Source organism: Squalius cephalus (genome assembly GCF_949319135.1).
Source record: "Squalius cephalus genome assembly, chromosome: 21".
Taxonomy (NCBI): Eukaryota; Metazoa; Chordata; class Actinopteri; order Cypriniformes; family Leuciscidae; genus Squalius; species Squalius cephalus.
Window position 1 is genome coordinate 23,388,579 of NC_137142.1, and position 23,908 is coordinate 23,412,486.

A 23,908-nucleotide genomic window follows, 5' to 3' on the forward strand; every position below is an offset into this window, starting at 1 on the left:
GAATTTGTGCCTAAATGTTTTCCTTTGTTTTCCCCCCCAAAATATAACAGTATTTATTAGACTGTATTTGTGTCAGCAGCTCAGATATCAAATATACAATTGATCTACTTTTGTGCACGTGTATGACTGTAAAATGATGGAGTGTTGCTAAGCACTGACATATTTTTTGTGTCAATGGCAGTACTTCAAGTGAAATCTCCTTCAACTCTACAAGCTATGTCGGTTTGGATCCTTTGGAAGGATGTAAAGTGTTCATGACTGTTACAGGACTGATTTTTGTTATGAATGTAGTTCAATTTTACAGATTATGCTATACATCATCTATACTTTAATATTAGCAGTTAATATTCAGTAAATGTTTGGACTAAGGCAACATGATTAAATTTTACCACTACAATGAGTGCAAACAAATACCCTGAAACGGTTTTTGCCGTGTTCTGATGAATGCATTATTCATTGGTAGATACACAGTGGGTGAAGTTTAGCCCAGCTTGTCTGTTGAACAATACAGTACTTGGAACAACATGATAGTTTTTGATTCTTTTGCAATTGAGGTGAATATCAGCTTCTGAAGTAATCTAAAACGATAAAGCCACACAATGGATCTGTCCATTTCTGCATTCACTTGGTCACAGATGAATGGTGGGCAGTATTCTGTGACATCATTGTGTAGCAAAACGAGAGAAAATTTAGGTAATTTTCAATAGAATGGTAGAATGGAGGAAATAAGAGATGTTGAAGTTTACTTTGAAAAGCAGTGAAAGAAGATAAAGAGGGACAGACAAAAGGGGAAATGTATTACCAAACACCTCTGCAATGAAAAGTCCACAAATAACCACAAACAATAAATCCACATATAGCTGGACTTTCGTATTTTAGAGCGAAATTCTTAAATAGTAATTTTTTTTTCAACCAGTCATGTTGAATTTTGACGTTTATTGAACATTTGAACAATCTTTTCGAGTATTCATACCTTCACCAAAGCGAAACATAAGAAAATAACTGAAATAAGTTTCTTCAAATGTTAACTCCATTGGCAAGATGTAATTGAGTGCAACAGTTCCCATCCACTTTTTCAGCAGCCTTTAGATTTTAAACAATTCTTTGTTAAAGCCAGTGGTGTACAGGGGAAATGAAATGTTCTGAAATGAGGTGCCAAAATCCTCACTGGTTCACATATGTTTTCAAGTCATTTCAAATTTGAATGTGATGTGACACAAACTGGTGATATCACTTGACTTTTCCCCATTCTTTCTCAGCTATGAGAATTTCAAACCCATGGATGGGGTCTGTTAAAACTCAGGGAAGGCAATTGACACCCTGCCTCCCGCTGTAACTTTAACTGCTTTGTGGCACTGTTGGACAGTTTCACTTTAGAAAAACGAAGGATTTATACATTTTTCAGGGTCATATTTCATAATATTTGTTATATTTTGTACTATGGATTATATTCTTATAAAATGTTTTGAGAAGGCACTGCCTCCCTTGCCTCCTTGGAGGAAACGGCACTGGTTAAAGCTTTATAAGCCATGAACCAAACCAGCCAGCTACAAGGCGGATCACAACATTACAAACTTGTTTGATTTTCAAATATTCTTTGCTTCTGGACTGTGTACTTAACATCTTAAATGAAATGAATAATTACAATCCCATGACGCAAAATTACATGCAAATGACTTTATCAAATAAAAAATGATGGAGAAATATGTAATTATTCGTTTAAAATGTAAATTTTTAGATGTAGAAACAATACACAAATTATAGTTGAAAACAGCAATTATCGGGGCCAAGCGCAAGAAGACAGTAAGACATGCCAACATGGCTGGGAGTGTCAGACCAACTGCAGCAAGGAGCAATTAAAGAAATTTTAAGGTGATTTAAGGCAAAATAGCTGAATAATACAGTAACTAAAAATATGATTTAATTGATTATCACTTTCGACCAACAGGTGGCGCAATTACGAAATTTATGTGGTGTGGTCAGAGTGAGGTGGAAATGACACATACAAAGTTTGGTGTCAATATGTCAAGGCATTGCAGAGATAAAGCCTGAATAGTCATTTTGGCATCATGCCTCAACTTTGCTATTGGCAAATGTTTTGTAAGCGCTAAATCACAACGCTACACAAACCATATAGCGAAACCTAGCATGTTTGGTATCGTTGGACTCGGCAAGGATTCAGAAACCTAAGGAGATGAGACTTGTGAAAATAAGTCAACCACAACCAGAGTTATAAGCATTTTAAAAATGTAATGTACCACTAGGTGAGCGTTGTGATGACATGTACGAAGTTTGGTCTGAATACGATAAAGCGTTGCGGAGATACAGCCTTACGTCTGTTTTTGAAAGCACGATGTAAAATTAGTTCGCGCGGTATTTGAGCACGGTTTGACGAATCGACATGAATTACATTACTTTTTGTTGGCATGATCTGAAGAAGATCTGATAAAATTTTCGTAAAAATCGGAGCAACGACCTAGGAGGAGTTAGAAAAAGTAGGTTTTTCTTAGAATTCAAAATGGCGGAAAAATTTTCATGACGGAAAATGCACGAATCATCATGAGCTAAAGAATCGTCGTGGGAATCGAACTAAGGAATTTTGTTTCTAGCCCTTACAGTTCAAAAGTTATTAGCATAAACATGAGTGCAACTTTGGACAGTTGGTGGCGCTAGAGGGATTGAGTTAGAGACTCCAAATTTGCTATGGTGACATTTCAGACTGTCCACTATCAGTGTGCCAAACTTCATAACTTTCCCGCAAACGATTCTATGGGCTGCCAATAGACTTCCAGAGCACTTTCAGTGCTTGGCCCTTAATTATAGCCTATACCCAAGGAATTCCGCTGTTAAACAATTATTTTAATAAAAAGTAGAAATAATGTTGACTTATGGCTTCAACAAAAGCAAAGGATATTGAATAACAACCTCAGAGCTAATGGCAGGTTTATCTTTGGTATTGTTAAAAATAAATTCCCCTATGGAGAAAATGAATGGGAATTTTGCTTCTAGAACCCGACTGCTGTATATACCCACTGTATATACCCACTGTATTTCATATACTCCGTCTAAATTCATTAAAAAAAATTTTTATTCATTTTTACTGACCTTTACACACCCTTTTTTTTATCCCATTCCAGTATGTAGATGAAGTTAGTGGACACATGCCACCCTACATGTAAAGACCAGTGCCCCCATGCAAAGCAATTACATTTTCTTGTGATATAATGCCCTGTAGCTGTGTATTCAAGCGCTATCCCAGTTCTTGTGGCTTCGCTTCCACACTTGCCTCCACAGCAGTAGCTTAAAATAGGACTCGCAGGACAAGAATGGTTAGCAATGGCTGGCCTTCAGAAAATCAAAATCCAGGCCAATTTTGTTATATTAAAAGTGCTGTGGCACAAGACCATCTGAAATTTCTGTGCTCAGTCAAGTGGGGAAATCTAATATTCATATCCTCTGTTCCTTGTTCTTTGTTTTTGTCCTTGCTCTTAACATGTTCCCTAAAGCAAAATTCAAGTAGAGATATAGTGAGCATAGAAATGGATGAGTAAATTTGGATGGGAATGCCAAAGTAGTTTAACCCTGCGATGGACTGGCTATCCGTCCAGGATGTTTCCCTGCCTGTGGCCCGAGTTGCTGTGATAGGATCCAGCATCCATTTACATTACAGTTCAAAAGTTTTGGATCAGTAGATTTTTATTTTTATTTTTTAAAGAACATTTCAGCAAGGATGCATTAGACATTTGCATTTCTTTCATTTTATCTTTTCAAATTAATTGTTAAATGTTACTAATAAATGTTATTTTGAACCTTCCAAGAATCCTGAAAAAAACACATTTTCCACTAAAATATTAAGAAGCACAACCATTTTCAACATTGATAATAAAAATGTGTCTTGAGCACCAAATCCGCATATTAGAATGATTTCTGAAGGATCATGTGACACTGAAGACTAGAGTAATGATGCTGAAAATTCAGCTTTGCCATCACAGGAATAAATTGCTAATTTTAAATTGATTTGTAGTGCTTTATTTTTATTTATTTAGACAAATAGTTTTTTTTTATTACTGTAATGGTGCAAATTGTTAAAATCTTTTTGGAAACAGTCCTTGTGTAAGAAAGAACCTTTCAGTGTGCTGCCTCTGCTTAAAGATGAAGCACAGGACATTTTGCCATGCTACACTCCCAGCACCAAACATGCTCGAGTTCAAAGAGGTGATTTTACTTTTAATACTGCTAAGCCACTTTCACAGACTCAAAAGCAGTCAGAGGGTGTCCATTTACAAATATTCTTTCTCTTAGCCGCCAACCATTCCTCTGGAAGAAGTCAGGAGGTGAATTAAAAAAAAAAAAAAAAAAAAAAAAGGTCCAGACAAACACATTCTCTGGTGGTCACGCACCGCCACTCGCAAAAGTGCCCCATTTCCAGGGTGGCTGCGTCCCCCTCAGTCTGCCCTCTCAGGTGGAACTCAGTCCACCCACTCACAAGGAACGCAGCTTTCCTTACGAACCAGCGGATGGCGGAGTCTGTGGGATGCAGGTCACAGCTCTATGAGTGATGTATGCGAGGTGTCAAGGATATCAGACTGCACAAAGCTCCCATTAGCATTCCACTTTCACTAGCAAATAAACAACCGTGGCAACATCTCAGTCCGTACCACTTGTTTTGGTAGTGGGTGGTCACAGATAGACTAATCTATGTGTTTCTTTATGAAGCAGTTTGTTCAATGTTGTTTTGCCTTTCACAGCTTTCTGGTCCTTTCTGCTTTAGCATGCGTGAAGGGATGCTGCCATTTAGATACACTTCTTGTTAACGGTAGCTGTATATCCAGTTCAGCTTTTATGCACTCCCTGATGAGTAAAAAAGAACTCTGGTGGTTTGATAAAATCCTTTTTTTTTTTTTTTTTTTTTTTTTTTTTTGGGCCTGATGATTTTTTTTCTATCTCCTTTGGTCCAGGGTTAATAATGTGCAGTATGTTGCTTCGCACTTCAGTTGACAGTAAAGCAATAGTAATCATGATAAATAATTATGATTATAATTATAGTACAAGCAACTGCGTATTCACCTGACAGCATTCTGCATGCAGCACCAAAATGGTTTACACACAAAATATTGTCACGAGTCATTGATTTTTGGATGAATAAATTACTGTTTACCCCGTGGCTGATCTATCTGATTGCTGCTTGGAGCGAGGAAGCCTTATAGCACCTGCTACATATCAGTGGCATGGACTTTGTTTGGTGTCTCATTCATGCAGAGGGCCAGGGCCAGCTAAGGGCAAGCAGATATGGCCTTCCATGCTCCTCTCTCGCTAAATGGTTGCTGTTAACATTCATTTTGATTGAGTGAGCACAATGTGAGGTGCACCAGGGTGACGCTCATTAGACTTGCTCACACACATCCATTCTCCACTGCCGAGGGACACATCTTGAGCACAAGATATTCTACTGTTCAGCCATGAGGAAGAGTCTGGACACATACATGTGGCTTTACTGGCTTATAATGTGTGTATATAAACTATATTTGTCATATTTAAGGTCTATTCACACCAACACAGATGTTCAGTATGAAAATTTGGTTGAAAATCTGAATGCAATTCACTCTCTAACAGTAGGCATCGCTTATAGAAGAGCAGAAATACCCTGAAACACAAAGCACTGCACAGCTTTGTTTCTGACAGCTACTTGTCATGGAGGAGGGAAGTCAAACTGTATTTACATGTTTTCAAACAGCTGTGCAGATTTTTGTATTTGCTGTGGTGTTTATTAATCAATACCAAATTCAAGAGTACATAGAAAAGAGAGCTGGATTCTGGATTCTTTCTCTGCTATTCACTGTCAGCTGGAAAAATAGTCATAGTCATACACTCCTCCCTATCCACCTTAATTTTTAAACGCGGAAGTAAGCTATTTTCTGTGAATGTGCGAGACTTCCGGTTCATTAGCCGCTATAGGGAAATAAAGATAATAGTACTACTACTGATTCTACTACTAATAATAACAATATACATACAATGCACTAAGGATTGATGAACTGCTGGGTTCATGAATATCACGTTGTCAGCTTTCGCTGGAACTGATTTGCTGAAATCAAAACAGGGATGAGCGCCAGCCAATGAGATTGCCATTTGCCAATTTAGTTGAAGATTTACTCGCAATGTAGAGGGTTGCTCCTTGACAAAACACCTCGATGCAAACCACAATCTGAGACTGAGACTAAATGATACTTCCAGCCACAGTATTTCTTGTGTTTTACGATTACAATAAACCGGTTTAACTCAAAAACAATACAATCAAATGTTTGCAGGATAGAAATGACCCACAAGAGCCAATCTGCGGGTTTGATATTGTTCCCATGTGGTGCAAATCCACAAGCTGGACTTTCTGGTGCTGAGGCCACTGGTGGAGAATAATAATAAAAAGGCATCATGGTTCAATTAAATAGAAATAGGGAGGTGCGAGATGCCCCGCTCCCAGCATCCATCCTTTAAGCCCCCTCAGCATGGGTGAATAAGCCAAACAGTGATTCATGCGCATTAAAGGTTACTGGCAAAATGCTCAAACGTATTGTAATTACCTTTGTCTTTTCGTGGAATATTTTGCATGCTAATGCTCTTTTAAAGCAGATTATTCACCCCATGTGAATGTTAAATGATTCAGCGCTGTGTAAAGACTAAAAATGACTAGACGTACTTTAGAGAGAATCGAAATGACCTGCAATGTAATTATTTTAAATGTTACGCATCCTTAAAGCAACTCATGGCTGGATTCTTAAGAAAGCAAAAGCTTTTTGTTATTGATTAAAGTCTATAATCAGAAGACAGAAGATCTCTGGAGAAAAACAAAAGCCAGTTTTAAATCTTCAGTTTCTCACTTTTGTCCTTCCTTTTTGAAGTTTGTTGAATAAAATACAAACAAACCTACTTGAAACTAGCTAATTAGTGAGGGAATGAATATTTCAATTAGGGTACTTAAATAAATAAATATAATAAGGGACAGTTCTTTAATCATCCTTAACAGGGGAGCATTAAAATAAAAACAACACCCTTAAATGTATCATAACCAGGTTCAATGCAGTAAAGCTACGAGATTAAAGATTTTTGCATGTAAATCTGAGTTTCTGTCCTAACCAGCCTTGGCAGGACATTTTGTCAAGTTTAGACTATTTCTGTGACATTTACACGGGATAGTCCCACCCACTATAAAATCACATTAAAGACTGGACCCAAACATGTATCTAGAGACCAGAATAATCTTAGGAACTTGGGCCACTGAGCAGCCGCCTAGCAACCACCCAGAATACCTTAGAAACCACACAGAAATGCACTAAAATCACCCAGAATACCCCATAAATCGCAAAGTACAGCCCTGGTAACCATTCACAAAAAAATTCACACCAAGACAAATGTTCAGTGCGATAAATATTTTAATTCGAATAAACAGCTGGTAATGCAACGATACTGACCGTCAAAAACATCTGCATGTCAATGCGACAGTTTTTTTTTCTATCCACCTTATTTTTCACGTAAGAGTGGGTGCAGTCATTTGTAAATTTAATGTGTCTGGCTTCCAGTGTCATCCGCTTCCAGTTATTTTTAGCTGTACAAAAAAGCTTGTTATGCTGCTTGATATTGCAAACTGGTATTTCTTACCCTATTATTTTAATGTAGCGTAAACACGCTGGTGTGTAGCACAAACAGTTTTACCATTTACTGCACTTTGTTATTCTTAATAATAATTACTATTATCTATTACTATTATCTATTTTTTTTAAAGAAACACTGAATGACCAACAATATCTTAAACACCACCACCAGTCCTAAGTTCAGCTAAAATGACAAATATGCATTCATACATGGTTACCAAGTTTTAGTTCTAATTACTAAAGTTCTATCATTAAATAGTGCTTGATTATCATAATATCATAATGCTTGATTGACTGATGTTAAGAGTGTACGTTCAGATATTTAAAAAGATGTGCCATTTTACAAATTTAAGCTGATTTAGTGGAATCATATTTTTTATAAATAAATATATGGAACGGAATAGTGGAACGGTACACAGAAGTCACGGTTCGGTTCATACCTCGGTTCAGACATCACGGTTCGGTATGAGTTCGGTACAATGGAGGGAAAAGCAAAACAAAAATGCAGAAGGCTTGTGCATGTCTCAGGCTGTACTATCAAAGGAAAATAAATCCAAAGCCTTGTATTTTTTACATAAGTTTTATTAAGTAAGTAAAGGCATAGAACCAGTTTATTTGTAGTGCACTGACAATAGTTTTATATAATTAGTTTATTAAATAAATTAATAAAAAGACAAAAAAGACCTTAAGATATGTTTGGTAATTGTACCTGAATGAATTGAAAATTAATTTGCTACATTTCAGATTAATATATTTGTTTTCCTTAAAATTTTAATTAACAGTAACTTAAACACTTTGCAGTTTGAATGATGTCCTAAACGAAATGACGGAGTATGTTTTTATGTTTCCACTGTTCGATCGTGCCCGCGCCTCACACGCACACAAATATAAGTAAACACTTTGTGACTTTTCGATCGCGCCCCCCCCCCCCCCCCTCTCTCTCTCTCTCTCTCTCTCTCTCTCTCTCTCTCTCTCTCTCTCTCTCTCTCTCTCTCTCTCTCTCTCTCTCTCTCTCTCTCTCTCTCTCTCTCTCTCTCTCTCTCTCTCTCTCTCTCTCTCTCTCTCTCTCTCTCTTTCACACACACAACATATTCCAGTGCATTGCAATTTTTACATCGCAGCTTGCTTCAGAGCTAAGGCGGGGCTACAGATTAGGTGTCCCTAAAGAACCCGCGAACAGTAGTTCCGCATTACATTAATTTGCACACGAGTTTTATTTATTTTTATACCGTGTATTCTCCGTGTAAATTTATGCAACGAGCCGTGACGCCTGTACCGTTTCGGTTCAATACGAATACATGTACCGTTCCAGCCATAATATATATATATGTGTATAGTATATCAGTCTGGCGAGTAAACTAAAAAATTTACTAGACAATGGCAATTCTATTGCCAAGGTGTGCATAGAGGGTTGTCAAGGAGTAATGAGAATCTTTCTCAAACCTGTCTCAGTGCCTCTTTACGTTCTCACATTCTTTTCCTCACCTCCGTCTCTTAATGTTTCCCTCAGGGAGACGGAGGAGCATAATTTATGGGGAAAATTTGATTCTCCTTCCTAGTGTCAAAAAGGTAACTGCTCTACAAGGAACTGTGATGGTGACAAAAGTGGCTGCGTTGTTTACCGGTCTGGCTGTCTGGAAAATCCCCCCCCCCCCCCCCCCAGCATCTGCCTGTTTAATTAGAGTGCTGGGCCCCTAAGGGACCCACAACTCCTCCTGCACGCTGTCTGGAGAAAACCAGACCCTCTCAATCACTCAGGCCCCTAAATGTTCATGCTGTTTACTCAGTCAAGAATGCACCCGCCACAATAGCTTAACTGCGCTAATTGACACAGAAAAAAGCTAATGAGTAACAGAGGAACATGCAGGACAGGAACTGTGAAGAGACATCATTATGCATGCATTCAAACAGTAGAGAACAGTTATTGGTTGGGATGATGCTCTGTTCGTTCCCTGTGAGATATCTCAGGCCTCGACACTGTTGAAAATTTTGGGAGCAAGGGGGTTTAATACGAGTGGACAGTTTGGGTAAATGGGGCCATACACAAGACTAAACAAACGTACTCCCCCCTCAGGCTTTGGGAGTGGTTTTTGAGATCATGCAGTGGATCACCTTTCCCTGGTAGGACACAGTGGTCCTCCAGGAGCATGATTGGACACCCATTTTAGTTGCATGAAAAACAAAATGGCTATTAAAAATGAGAATAAATTATATACAGAAAGTGAGCAAAGAACAGTTCCCATCACTGAAGCATTTATAACTTTAGTGTAGCGCTAATTATGCACTAACGCAAAAACTCCCATTATAATCACTGAGGCTGTCTACACTGCAGAATGAATCTCTTACTTGTATTGTAATTGGGCTTTGTTGTTTATAATGAGAAAATTATCATGCGCACTGAACAAAACTCTGGCGTTTTTAGCAATGAAATCTAAACACCCATGATTAGCTGTTCATAAGTTCAACATAAACCAATGTGATTGGTTATACTGCCCAGTGCTGCTGCTTCTGCAAAAAAAAAAAAAAACCATGTAAAAAGTAATCTAATGCAACTTGAGCCGATCTAAATACGGCAATCAAATCATCACTTTTAATTAATTTTCACATTTCACTTAACAATCTCAACAGCCGTAATATTCAGTATATATATATATGTATGTATGTATGTATATGTATGTATGTATATGTATATGTATGTATGTATGTATATATATATATATATATATATATATATATATATATATATATATATATATATATATAATATAATATAATATAATATAATATAATATAATATAATATAATATAATATAATATAATATCGTACAATAAGACACACAACAATTGTATGGGACAGCAAACAATTGCAATTGTGCACATTTGTCAAGTACAGCAACAGTAGATCTATGGCACTTTAGTCATGGTTGTCATTGAGATTCAGAGCTAGTCCCAACCTTTCTTTTCATCTGGGTTTGTGCCTAATGCATCTGCCGAGACATCCATCTTTTGAACTCACATTTCGTCTTCCTGTTCCCTTTACAGAGCAATCTTAAGAAATTGTAGTGGTTTTCACCCCCTTCCACACTCCATTTCTTAAGAATATAAAGTATTGCCTTTTGTCAGAGATATGAAATTCTGATTGTATCACCCTGAGCAGTGATTTTGGACTTCAATAGGTTTATATACATTTTTCACTGTTGTCATTGCTGTGATAGACTTCACATTCACTTCAGAGATTATCTCATTGTAGCAAATCAGTATCTTTTATCATTCTTGCCACTTTTTGGCATCAATGGCGTCAATTTAATATGGACTTTTACTACGGTCACAAAAAACCACCTTGCCGGTGGTCATACTTAGATCCCGCGTCTGTCTGCTGCACATACATCTGTGTGCTTGTGACAAAAAGAGAGAGATTTCCTGTGATGTTTTCTGTAGTCCCACAGGACACAAAATGAATTCAGTGAGCTGTGTTTTAGCAGCTTTGCTAGACTGTCTTTTTTTTCTTTCTTTTTTTAAATACTCGACACTCTCCTGAGCTCTTCAATACAGTGGGTGGACTGTCACAGCTTAAATCGAGTTTTACTAGCCTTTTGTCGCAAAGTGCTTAAACTCCTTTTGTTTGGCCAGTTCAATTTTTAGGTGCTGATCGACTGTAGAAAAATCCCTGCAATATCTCAGTGCCTTTATGACCATATCCAGGATCTTTCACTCTTGTATGTGTGAGAAAACTGAAAAATAGTGTTAGACCATAACCATACTTCAGATTTTTATTGTTTTGTTTTTAACTTGACTTTTTTTACTAAATCAAAGTATATTGTTTACATATATTTTTAATATATTTTGTAAATTGTAATTAAAAAAAAAAATCTTGGGATCAACCAAAATAATAATTAAGGATGTAAATAAATTTACATTTAAATTTATTTAATACATTTCAATGTGAGAGGTACAATGAAACATTTACCTGAACCTTTTGTATTTAAAATATGCTTAATTCATATTTTACAGAGGAATCAAATGATAATTAGCAAGAAAATGCAGGACCGAAACATTTCAAATTCCTCTCCCTGTTGCATTCAGTGAACAGCATTATGAAGTGATGGAGCTTTCAAGTGTAATAATGTAGCAGTCAATTTCCAGAAAACATCTGGAATGAGACGAGCCTGAAACCATTGAGGAACAGGTCACGCCAGGAGTCTGTTGTATAATCTGCAGCAAATGATGACTGATTAACTCAGTTTATTTTGGTACAGATTTTTCTCCAGGTTTACTTTGGAACGGATATGAAATGGCTCAGATGTGCATTTGCATACATAAAGGAGAGGCAGTTGACATTAATACAGTAATTAGTTGCATTCTAATGAGCTGCAGCCTGCAGGTTACTGCCTGACAGTGTGGGAGCAGCACCAGAGTTCTGTGAGGTGGGGAACCCTATGATGATTCCTGTGTGTGAACATTTAAAGTCAGAGTGAAATCAAAACTGACCCCATTTACTTTCTTAATGCACATTCATTACAACTTTTCTGCTGACATCACTTAGGCCAGTGGTTCTCAATCCTGAAGCTGCTGCTCCCCGCTCTGCATATTTTGTATATCTCTATTATTATTAACGCACCTGATTCAGATCATGAGGTCATTAGAAGAGAGCTCCATGAACTGCCTTCCAATTGACAGGGACCCTATGCAGTGTTCACTGCTCCCTATTCACTGAGCATGAGATATTAGTTGAAGTTTACTTCTCTTCTCTTTACATTCACGGATTTGTGCTACAACACTGCCTGCAATATTATATTAGTAGTGTTTTTTATCTTATTTAACTGTAATCATAGGATTTGCACTAGTAACTGTCACATCTTGCACACTTTATATCCGCAAACAGGTTTTTTTCCTCCTTTATTTTATTCAAACTTCGAGTGTTGGAGTGATGCACAGTGACTGGTGTGTAAATGTCCCTCTCCACTACTCGTGAATTGATGTATCAATGTTCCCTATGCCATTTGCAATGCACTTTGAGCTGTCACATTCTGTTATTGTTTCAGTTCCGTTTTCATGGACATTTAGTTTGTTTCTCATTGCACTCGGTCTCCCTTTTTTGGATTATTCTGCCAGATTCTGTCAGCTATAGCACAATGTTCCTATCAAGATAATGCTTCTTAGAAATCCATCTACTAGATGGGAGCAAACTACTATGGGAAATTCAACTTGGAGAGAAGCCATTCGCATTTGTTTAGAATGTGCATATCCCTTATTGATATCCTCACCAATGACCATCTCTGTGGCCCACTGCAGACTGAGCCTGAGCTAATGCCCACCATACTCATCTTCCAGCATCGACAATAACTCTTCCCCAGTCTGGATTGAACGATTTCTTGATGACTTCCTCTGCCCAAGCCCTGTCTCCTCTGCTGGTTTTGTCCAGCCCCAGGTCGTCTTCATCTTCTCCATTCCTGCCGGTCCTGCCCAGCTCCAAGTCTTCTTCATCGCCGCTGGCGACACTACTTTCTTTGTCGCTGATGGTCCCACCCAGCCTCCCACTCTCCTCCTCCAAGAAAGCCATGGAGTGTCTGCTCCACTGGTCCCATCCAGCCCCTCTGCTCCTCCGCCGACCCAGCCCAGCGATGCTTCAATGCTTCGGGCCTCCGAGCGCACTACTCCACCTTGCCCATCGACCAGTTGCCTCAACCTTGGCTCCTCGTTCCCTCTGCCCCACCTGGAACCGTCGTCCTTCCGGCTCTAACGGGCTCCCTGGTCCCTCCGGTTCCACCTTCGTCATTTGCCTCTCTACCTCTGCTACGGACTTATTCCTCCACACCTTCAGCTCCATCGGGCTCCTCCCTGGCTTGCAGCAGATCTTGGTTTGTGTGCAACGGTGGAATTCCTGCCTCTGTTTTGACTCCTTTACACATTTGATAAACTCTTCACGAGTTCTCAGCTGGTGAAAATACCATTATACAACGAGCGCATTTAGCCCAGAAAGTTCCGTCACAAAATGTTTATTTATTTATTTATTTATTATCTTTAGATTCGGCCTTAAAAATGACAGTGAAGTACCTTTATATTGTAAATGAAGTACTCTAATTATAGGCTACATTAATGAAAAAAAGTTGCGTATGTCTGTCTTAAGCAAAGCGCTTGAGTCTAATGTTTTGGTTTTGGACATGCATCAATGAGAAAATAGTGCGGGATGTGCTTGATGCTTGCGCAGTGCGAACAGTTGGATTATGTTACCCAATAGTCAAAGAGCTGTTCAGAAAATTTGTTATTTTAGCAAACTCCCATTTAGCCCAATTCCTGTATATAGCCCACTTCCTGTATGTGCACTCTTAAACAAACAAACAAACATTGCAAAAATATACCTTTAGGGGTACTAATGCACCTTTTAAGGGTAGATAAGGTGCAAAGTTTTCTCTTTAAGGGTACTGCACCAGTGATGAGCTATTGTATAAAGGTACAATTTCCAAAAAAAAATTACTGACAGTATAACTGCCACTTTTCATCATCCAAATCCGTTCCCGACAGATAAAATCAAGTCCCGCTCTACTCATTTTTTCCCCCCATCAAATATCCTGTTTCACTCAGAAATACGTCTCATTATATAAGCAGGTTTCAAACTGCAATTCATGTTGATTTTTTTTTTTTTTTTAAGTAAAAAAGTTATGAATAGGCCATTTACTATTTAAATTTAAGTGCAAATGGGGAGTTTTTCTGCTCTGTAAAGGCAGATTAGATTTAGAGCTCACATTCAGCACAGATCAGGCATGGCTCAAACTGTAGTAATATTGAAATGTAAACCTGGATGGAATCTCAGTCAACCAAGACACAATTTTCAGGTTAAAAATAAATTTCATTTGGACAAAACAGATCACAAGAAGAGTTGTGGGCTATGGATATATCATCAAAACCGGAGGGGCTGCCTCAATCTATAGACTCATCATGTCATTAATTTGTGATAGGGTAAGTTGATTTTATGGCCTGTTTAATTGCAGCCTTGTAGATAGTCACCTTGTCAAGTTCACAGGTTTTATTACCATGGTAATGGCATCTTAGCGCTGTGGATGATTATTACTTGCTATTTCTTTGTCTCCCCTCTTTGCTGTCTTTACTCTATCTCTCTCCATCTCTCTCCATCTCTTAGCTGAGACATAACCAGCTCAGGGGGCTAGGTTACCCTTTTGGATAGTTACCAGAGTGTACATGATTGGTGTATTGAGTTCAGCCCTGAGATTGAATGCACTGACCCTCATCAAATGCAAGCAGTGTAATGGTTTCCTAAGCATACAGCATATTTCTCAAGGTGGACAGTGATGTACACAGCAGCTCTCACACAGAAAGAGCTGCGCAAAGCACAAATAAGACCCAGTAATGCTCAAAGGAGATTTCACGTCACTTTTAATTTGTATGATAATAGCCACATGAGATGTTCATATGTTTTTTTTTTTTTTTTTTTTTTTTTTTTCTTGTCCTACTCGGGCATTTGTTTATGCACAGCTCTCTTAAGGTCGCGCTGCAACATTTCAGTCAGGTTGAGGTATAGACTTTTACCGGGCCAGTGCATTCTGTTATAGATTTGCTGGTGTTCTTGGGATCATTGTCCTGTGGCATGACCGAATTTCTGCCAAGCTTTAGCTGTCGGACAGATGGCCTCACATTTGACTCTAGAATACCTTGGTATACAAAGGAGTTTGTGGTTGACTCAATGACTGCAAGGTGCCCAGGTCTTGTGGCTGCAAAACAAACCCAAATCATCACCCCTTCACCACCGTGCTTGACAGTTGGTATAAGGTGTTTGTGCATATATGCTGTGTTTGGTTTTCGCCAAACATGGCACTGTGGTTCAGATGCAACTTTGCAAACCTAAGCCGTGCTGTCTTGTTCTTTTTAGAGAGAAGCTTTCTCCTGGCAACCCTTCCAAAAATGCCATACTTGTCCTGTATTTTTCTAATTGAACTGCCATGAACTTTAACATTTAACATGTCAACTGAGGCCTGTAGAGTCTGAGGTGAGTCTTGGGTGTTTTGCGATTTCTCTGAGCAGTGCACGGTCTGACCTTGGGGTGAATTTGCTGGGATGTTCACTCCTGGGAAGATTGGCAACTCTCTGAATGTTTTGTTAACTTGTGAATAGTCTTCCATTCTGTAGAATGATGGACTTCAAATTCTTGGCCATATAATGGGCGTATAACCCTTCTCAGATTGATGGCAGCAGTTGATTGCTCCTCAAGATCATTGCTGATGTCTTTCCTCCTCGGCATTGCGTTAACACACTGAATGCTCCAGACCAGCAAACTACCAAAAAATCTGCTTTTATAGACGTGATCACACTCTATAAGCAGTGCCTGACTGCTACTTACCCTCTTAAATCCTATAGAATCAGTAAGGGTGTACTTAGTTTGTCACCCATGGCTTTTCCATTTTGGCCTAGTTTTTGTTAAATAAATAATGGCATGGTGTAATATGTCATGTATGTATATATATATATGTATGTGTGTATATATGTGTGTGTATATATGTATATATATGTATATGTGTGTGTGTATAAATACTTGGGGACAATTTGGTACAATATCAGAAAGTGGTGAAAACAGCAAAGTTTAAGTATTTTTCAGATCTGATTGAAAAGAATTATCACAATCCAAAAGCAATTTTAATGTTAACCCCTCTGTTGGTCTTTTCCCCACAGAGTCTCTGGCTATGTGTGACAAATTTATACATTTTTTGTGGATCAGATGAGGCATATTAGGCTAAATATCTCCTCTTCATCTCATGATTCTCCACTTCTCAAAAAGTCAAATTTAGACCCGATAGTTCTGACAAATTTTAGTCAAAATAATGTTTCACCAACTACAGAGCTTTCTGAATAAAAACGAGATTTTTGAAGTGCTCCAATCAGGTTTCAGGAAAAACCATTCCACTGAAACAGCATTGGTAAAAGTTTTAAACAATATTTTACTGACTCTCAACTCTGGCAAGTCTGCTGTGTTAGTGCTGCTAGATTTGCGTGCTGCATTTGACATGATTGACCACTCTGTTTCTCATTTGAGGCACTGGATGAGCATTCAGGACTTTTAAGGACTTTGAAAGGGTGATTCATGCTTTTATTTCAACTAGGCTTGACTATTGTAATTCTCGTTTGGGGCACTGGATGAGCATTCAGGGAAATGCTCTTAAATGGTTTCAATCCTATTTTAATAGTAGAAGGTTCTCTGTTAATATCGGTGAATTTACATCAGATGCAGCTTCTTGTAAGTGTGGGGTCCCTCAAGGTTCTATTCTTGCTCCGATTTTATTCTCCTTGTAAATGCTTCCCCTGGGGTTGTTTTCCCACGTTGTGTTGTGTTTGACACGGCATCTCATTTCACTGTTACACTGACGATACCCAAATCTATTTGCTCCTGGGATCAAACAACATGTTTTTTTGTATTTTGTGGCTTGTCTGGCGGATGTAAAGGTCTGGATGTCCCTAAATTTACTTCACCTCAATGAAGGCAAAACTGAGATTATAGTTTTTGAATCTTCAGAAGCTGCTATCTGTCCTTGCTTAAAATTTGTCCATTTGTCTCCATGTGTGAAACCCCTAGTGAAGAATTTGGGCATGTTTTTCGATAGTGGTCTCAAATTTGACAAACAGATTTGTACGGTAGTCAAAACCAGTTTTTTCATCTCAGAGTCCTAGCTAAAGTAAAATAATTTCTTTCTTTTATTTTAAGGACTTTGAAAGGGTGATTCCTTTATATGGGTATTAACCAAGCATCTCTTAACCGTCTGCAAATGGTACAAAATGCAGCTGTTAGGCTCCTTACTGGTGTGTGTAAATGAGAGCACATCACTCCAGTTCTGATATCTCTGCATTGACTCCCAATTCATTACAGAATTGATTTTAAAGTCTTGCTGCTGGTTTTTAAATCTGTGAATGGATTATTTGTGTTAAATGTTGATGATATTTGATATAGTGTACAGCACCTTCGTCAATAATTGTTGTTTTTAGTGGTGCTATATAAATAAAGATGAGTTGAGTATACAGGAAATATATGTATATATTTCATGATACTACTGTATTTAAAGGGGTCATATAATGCCATTTTTGTACAAGCTAATATGATTCTTTAGGGTCTAAATTAAAAGTTTGTAATATACTTTAATTAAAAATTCTCATTAGTATTGTAAGAAAACACTAATTTTACCTGGTCAAAAACAGCTCTGTTTTCAGCACGCCGTTTCAGTGCATGTGTCTTTAAATGATAATGAGCTTTGCTCACCCCGCCCCTCTGTTCTGTGGGTACACCGTATCTAACACAATAACCACGTGTTATTCGTTATAAACGTGTGATTATGAATTATATTGAGAACGTCGTACATAGAAAACATGCAGTAATGTACCCTGAGTGTAAACCTTAGACGCATTCATTGTGAAGCCTGCAGCAAGGTTAGCAAATTTCGCAAAGATTAATATAAATACTAATATAAAGGTTAATAAAACATTACACTCACATCTTCTGGAGGTTCAGCAGTAACACGTTGGTACCGATCCGTTTTTTCTCGTTTGTAAAGCTGTCTGGTGTGAAATGATTCGCGTAAACATGAAAGCATGGACGATCGTGGGGAATCCCCGTGAGGGAATCCCCGCGTCAATCCTTTGGGCATATCGCTTCAAAAACAAAACTCAGCCACTGCATCTTCAACGGCTCAGATTTAGGAACATCCAAATGACTGCTGTGTTCCTTATTACATCTAAGAACAGAACACCACAATCGCTTAGACGCCATTCTACTCCAGCATATCAACAATGGCGGACTACTATGACGACGGCTGTCACAGCTTGCTCAGGGCGGGTCTTGTGTTGAAACACGGCTGTCAATCACAATCGCGGGAGGGGCGTACGATCTTATGACGTCACAATATCGAACGGCTTGATTTCATAGATGGTCAAACATATATGGAGATTAAAACAAAACCACTGGATGGATTTTAATCATGATAGGATGGTTGTGTACAGGCACTGCCAACAGACATTTCAGTGCAATCAACTTGTAAAAGTGCATGTACCATTATATGACCCCTTTAATAAATTCAGCCTGGGTGAGCATAAGAGATTTCTTTCAAAAACATACAAATTCTTCCTGACCCCACACATTTGAACGGTAGTTTATTTGTAATAAAAAATGTATTGAAAATTGCACATTAGAATGTTATTATAAATGTTAATTCCTTTGCTCTCTGAACCTTTTACACTGTTATTTTATATTTCTGCTTGAGGTAGTAGCTCTTCAACAGAATGGCTTTCCTTTGCATGCATTAATTTGTTTAATTTGGTTTGATGGCGATGCCTCAGAGACACGAGATTTGTGTGTAAAGAGTGAAATAGAGATGGGGGATGGGAAAGATAGAGAGAGCAGCCACATTATCCATAATCCAGTCACAGCTGTCTGCGGTTTGGCGACACTGCTACAGCAGGTCCCTGCTAATAGCTCTATATTTCATAGCGGAAAACACCCTGCCACAACCCACTTGATGTACGACAATGTCTTAGTTTCACCCACAACCTCCCCACCATTCCTACCCCTCTTCTTGCATGCTTTACTGTCCTCTCCCTCAAACTCACAGTCTCTCTCGTCTTTGTCTTGCTCTGCAGTTTGATAAAGCATATGCCTACAGCGTCCGCCACATGTTTGGGAAGGAAGGCAAGCGCACTGACTACACCCCCTTCAGTTGCATGAAGGTGATTTTGTCAAACCCACCCAGCCAAGGCGACTACCACGGTGAGTCATACTGAGCCAGACTGTTGGTTTTATATGCGATCGTTCCCCCGAGGCCCATGTTTAGTCCTGTAGTGAAGAGAATTAAAAGACTGTTTAGTACGCAGGTGGTCTTGAATTAGTTATTAAAAAATACCCAAGTCCACGCTGCCTAATTGATAACACCTGCTTTTCGCAATGCACATAATAGGTGAAATCCATTAAAAATTGAGCATCACTGTTCGGCTTACTATGAAGGCCGGAGAACTTAATGTTGAGTACGCCAAATGGTGGAGGGCATTCATTTCTAGAATACACTGTCACAAAGCTATACATCACTGACACCTTGTTTAAAAGTGAAATGCTCCATTGATAATGTAGCATCAATTTATTTTTGTTCATAACAAAAAAAATTCTAGCTGTTAAGACTGATGGAATTGTATCCTTTTTTAACGTCAAATATCTTATTTCTACTTGTGTACTTCCATATGATGTTTAAAAATGAAAATCAATTATTTAAATAAAACTCACATTTTTCCTCTGTATATATATTTGTGTATGTAATGTATATTTGTGTGTATATGTGTGTGTATAGAGTTCAGATGCAAAAGCCTCTAAGTGCCATCTGAAATTTTCTTCTAGAATGATCATTTTTATCAAGCTTGTATATTTAAGTTCAATAATTTCACTTAAATGGAAATGCAAATTACATATTAATTGTCATTTAAGTGAAATTACTTAACTTAATATTAATAATAGACAGTAAACTTAATATATATATATATATATATATATATAATATATATATATATATATATATATATATATATATATATATATATATATATATATATATATATATATATATATGCATGTATGTATGTATGTATGTATGTATATGTGTGTGTGTATATGTATGTATATATATATATATATATATATATATATATATATATATATATATATATATATATATATATATATATATATATATAATATATATATATATATATATATATATATATATATATATATATATATATATATATATATATATATATATATATATACTACAAGCAGGAAATATATACACACACATGAATAGAAGGTTCAATGAACAACATTTCATTTGATTTAAAAATGACAAGAAATACATTAAACATTTATAATTTTACAAAATATTTCTATCTCAAATAAATGTTGTTCATTGAACCTTCTATTCATGTGTGTGTATATTTCCTGCTTGTAGTCTTTGGGTGCATGAATTCAATTGAGGGTTATCAATCCCTGGAAAGATCTTACATTTTCTCAATTTTCAAAATCAATTGCTTGGAATCTCCACCCGGGATTACATGATCATAACTGCAAAAATACTTATTTGAACCATCATACAGTATGGATAATTTACAGTATGGCTCCCTTTTTTGGAAACAACCCCACAAGTAGTACCCCCAAGGGCACAAAAAACATGTGGGTCATGTTCCTACTTTCCAGTAGAACATATTGGTTTGGACTGTTTGTGATGCTTGTAAACCCGTTTTCTCCATCTTTTCTCCTTCTTCCTCACAGGGTGTCCATTCCGCCACAGCGACCCTGAGCTACTGAAACAGAAGTTGCAGTCCTATAAAATCTCCCCTAGTGGGATCAATCAGGTTTGTCCGACACCTAAAACACACTATTTAGCAGGCTCAGCACAATGTGCAAAGACAGAGGGGTGTCCACTGGGTCAAGGGGGGTCTGTTTTAAAGGATAACTCTCGCCAAAATTGAACCTAGGCTCTTTTTGTTAATCTACCCGAGTCAAATTTTGAAAGCATAATCAGAATGGAAACGCCACTTTTAAGTTTGACCGTATTTTAGTTTTAGGTCAGAATGCCTTTTGAATGGGAGTGCATGGGGCCACTTCTATGATAGCATCAAAATCGCTATTTTTAAAACACTAAGAAGGCTCGACACAACATAAAACTGTGCTCGAAGTATCAACAGGGGCTCTACACATGAACCTTGAGCATTGAGTACATTGTTTGTGTACACAAAGTTTACTAAAAAGAAAGGTTTTGTGCAACTCACTTTATCAGTTAGTGTTTCCGGTGGCTGGAATTTTGTCAGTCAAAAGTCGATCTCCGAATGCAATGTAATGAACTGACTCCATATGAGGAAATGTCATGATAACTTAGATAAAAAAATTATCCGTGAATTTATATGGAAACGAGCTTTCCATCTTTACTCCCCTCATGTTACGTTACACGAAAGTTTGACTCGGGTAGATTAACAAAAAGAGGCTTCAATTTTGGCGAGAGTTACCCTTTAGGCGAGAGTGTAAAGGGCTTTTTAAAACAACTTGGCATTCAAAATTATTTGTGTAAATTCACCTCAACATTACCACAGACCAAACAAAATCTACCAAATATTGTGTAGAAAGGACATTACCTTGACAATTAAAATGATGCGATTGTATAATAATCATAGAAAAATGGTGCAATTAATTTTTAACAAGGCATCCCTGAAAGCCCCATCCTGCAGTACTTTTGGAATATTAATGAATCTGCTGTACTTCTGGAATATTAATGACGAAAAGAAATAACGCTCTGGATTCTCCAGTGTAATGACAGCTTCAGCTCTCTGTGTTGATTACTTTGACCTTTGCTGTATCCAGTGATTTGATGCGTTCTTTAAAGTACTCTTAAAAGTCATTTCAGCTGACTTTTTTTTTTTACACATTAAAGCAGCTGCAACGGGCCAGGCAGTGAAATGAGATGGACCAGCCTTGCTGTAATGTTCTCATGGAGTTATAATCCTTTGACGCTAATGTAATTAACGAGCTGGTTTTAATAAGGCCATTAAGTTCAATGTTAAAAGGCTCTTAAAAAGAATATATTCATGAAGTCAAATGTTGCGTACTATCTCTGGTTGTGCTCTTAAGATTTCTAGTGGATGACTGAAGGTAGCTATCATATTAATATGATATCAATATAAATACAATCAAAATATTATATTTTTATATTACATATTTGTTATTATTATTATTTTGGGGGGTGGGGTGCGTTTGAACTGAAAATTATAAAAAATAATTGGTACTTAACATAATGTTGATGTGCTATTATATATTTTGAACTTCAGTTATATGAAGCATATAGTTTGAAGTGCATGAAAATCGTTCTTAGCTATTTGAGAATCGTTTGCATGTTTCCACTGTAAGGTGTGCTCAGTTTTTTTTCTCACATGGCTCATCCACTACCACCCATCGTGCGGTTGAGGGAAATGGCTGATGGCTGCCTAATGCAGTCCGACATGCCAGCCCAAGGGTAGCACATTTCCAATCCAATTAAATTCATAATTTCATTGGAGACCCCAAGCAGTGTCCTTATACACTCTCAGTGTTCATAGTCTTAGACCTGTGGGCGTGTGAAGCAACAGCTTGATGTTCACCCTAGGAGCTCTCGCAGCACGTGGCCCTCTCGCTGCAGAGCCAGCCCAGTGCGCTGGATAATTAAAAACCTCAGAAAATGTGAAAAGCCTGGGCAGTAGGGTGATTAAAATGCAGAACGTCAACCTTCTCAGTCAACCTGTCTATTGACAAAGTGACATTACAGTCAAAAGGGCGAGACTTCAGTCTGGAGGAGAGCTACTTTAGAAAACTCAGCTCTCCTCTCTCACTCACAGTTAGCGCCCTTCACAGCGTGGCTCCTACCTCAGGAAGTGCAGATTAAAGGATCGCATGTTTGGTTCACAGTTCAAACAGTGCAAGAAGCAGTGAGAACGTAGAGTTCACATGTAGCATGCATGTTATGAATTTAATCCCAGCATTTTTCATGCCACTTCGTAATACTTAAAAATCCCCTGAAATTATAGCCTTTTGTTGTGGCTGTGTGATTGTTTGCTGTTAAGTTACTAAGTGTAATGTATGATAAAGCAGTCAGAACAAAGTCAATCTGTGTACGGTGCAGCTTTGAGTTCCAAGGTTTACATTAAGGAATTGCATTTTAAGTGTGATGATTACTTGCGTAGGTTGTTGGATGATATATTGGCTATGTGTTGAATATTCACGTTATATTAACAATGGTTTTATTAGCTATAATAAATTTAAGTAACATCCTGAATATTGCAATTTTAATGTGCTTTTTTTAACATTGAAAAGCCTTTTTGATCCACACATATAAAGTGTTCAAATGTTTTCGTATTGTTTCTGATTTAAACTTCTGTTTCAAAGAGGGTGCTATGTTCAAGTCATTTATGTGAATCAGTTCATTTTTCTTATATTATAATGTTTGAGTTATGTTGATAAATGTTCCTGATAATAGTGGAAAACCTTGTGGGGAAACAAGTTTAGTTCCATTTGTCAATCATTTTAAATCTAATTGGCAACAAGCTCTGTTTTTTAAATGTTTAAGTCCGAAAATCAGCTACCTTAAAAAATATATTTTAAGACAAACTCACACATTTCCACAAGTCAAAAGAGTGCAGTTTAAAATGTGTAATGCATGTTATTAGCTGTTCTTGGCTATGTTATCTGCAGGCAATATGTAAAC

At 37.6% G+C, this 23,908-nt stretch overlaps 1 protein-coding gene across 1 annotated transcript in view; it reads left to right on the plus strand.

Annotated features, from left to right (window-relative positions):
- The window catches only part of prim2 (DNA primase subunit 2), a 76,739-nt gene that overhangs the window by 46,407 nt on the left and 6,424 nt on the right, over positions 1-23,908 (plus strand). The window contains exons 11-12 of the mRNA XM_079855986.1: positions 19,278-19,404; positions 20,950-21,032. Coding sequence (XP_079712112.1) covers positions 19,278-19,404; positions 20,950-21,032 — 210 coding nt within the window. The remainder of the gene's footprint in view (positions 1-19,277; positions 19,405-20,949; positions 21,033-23,908) is intronic.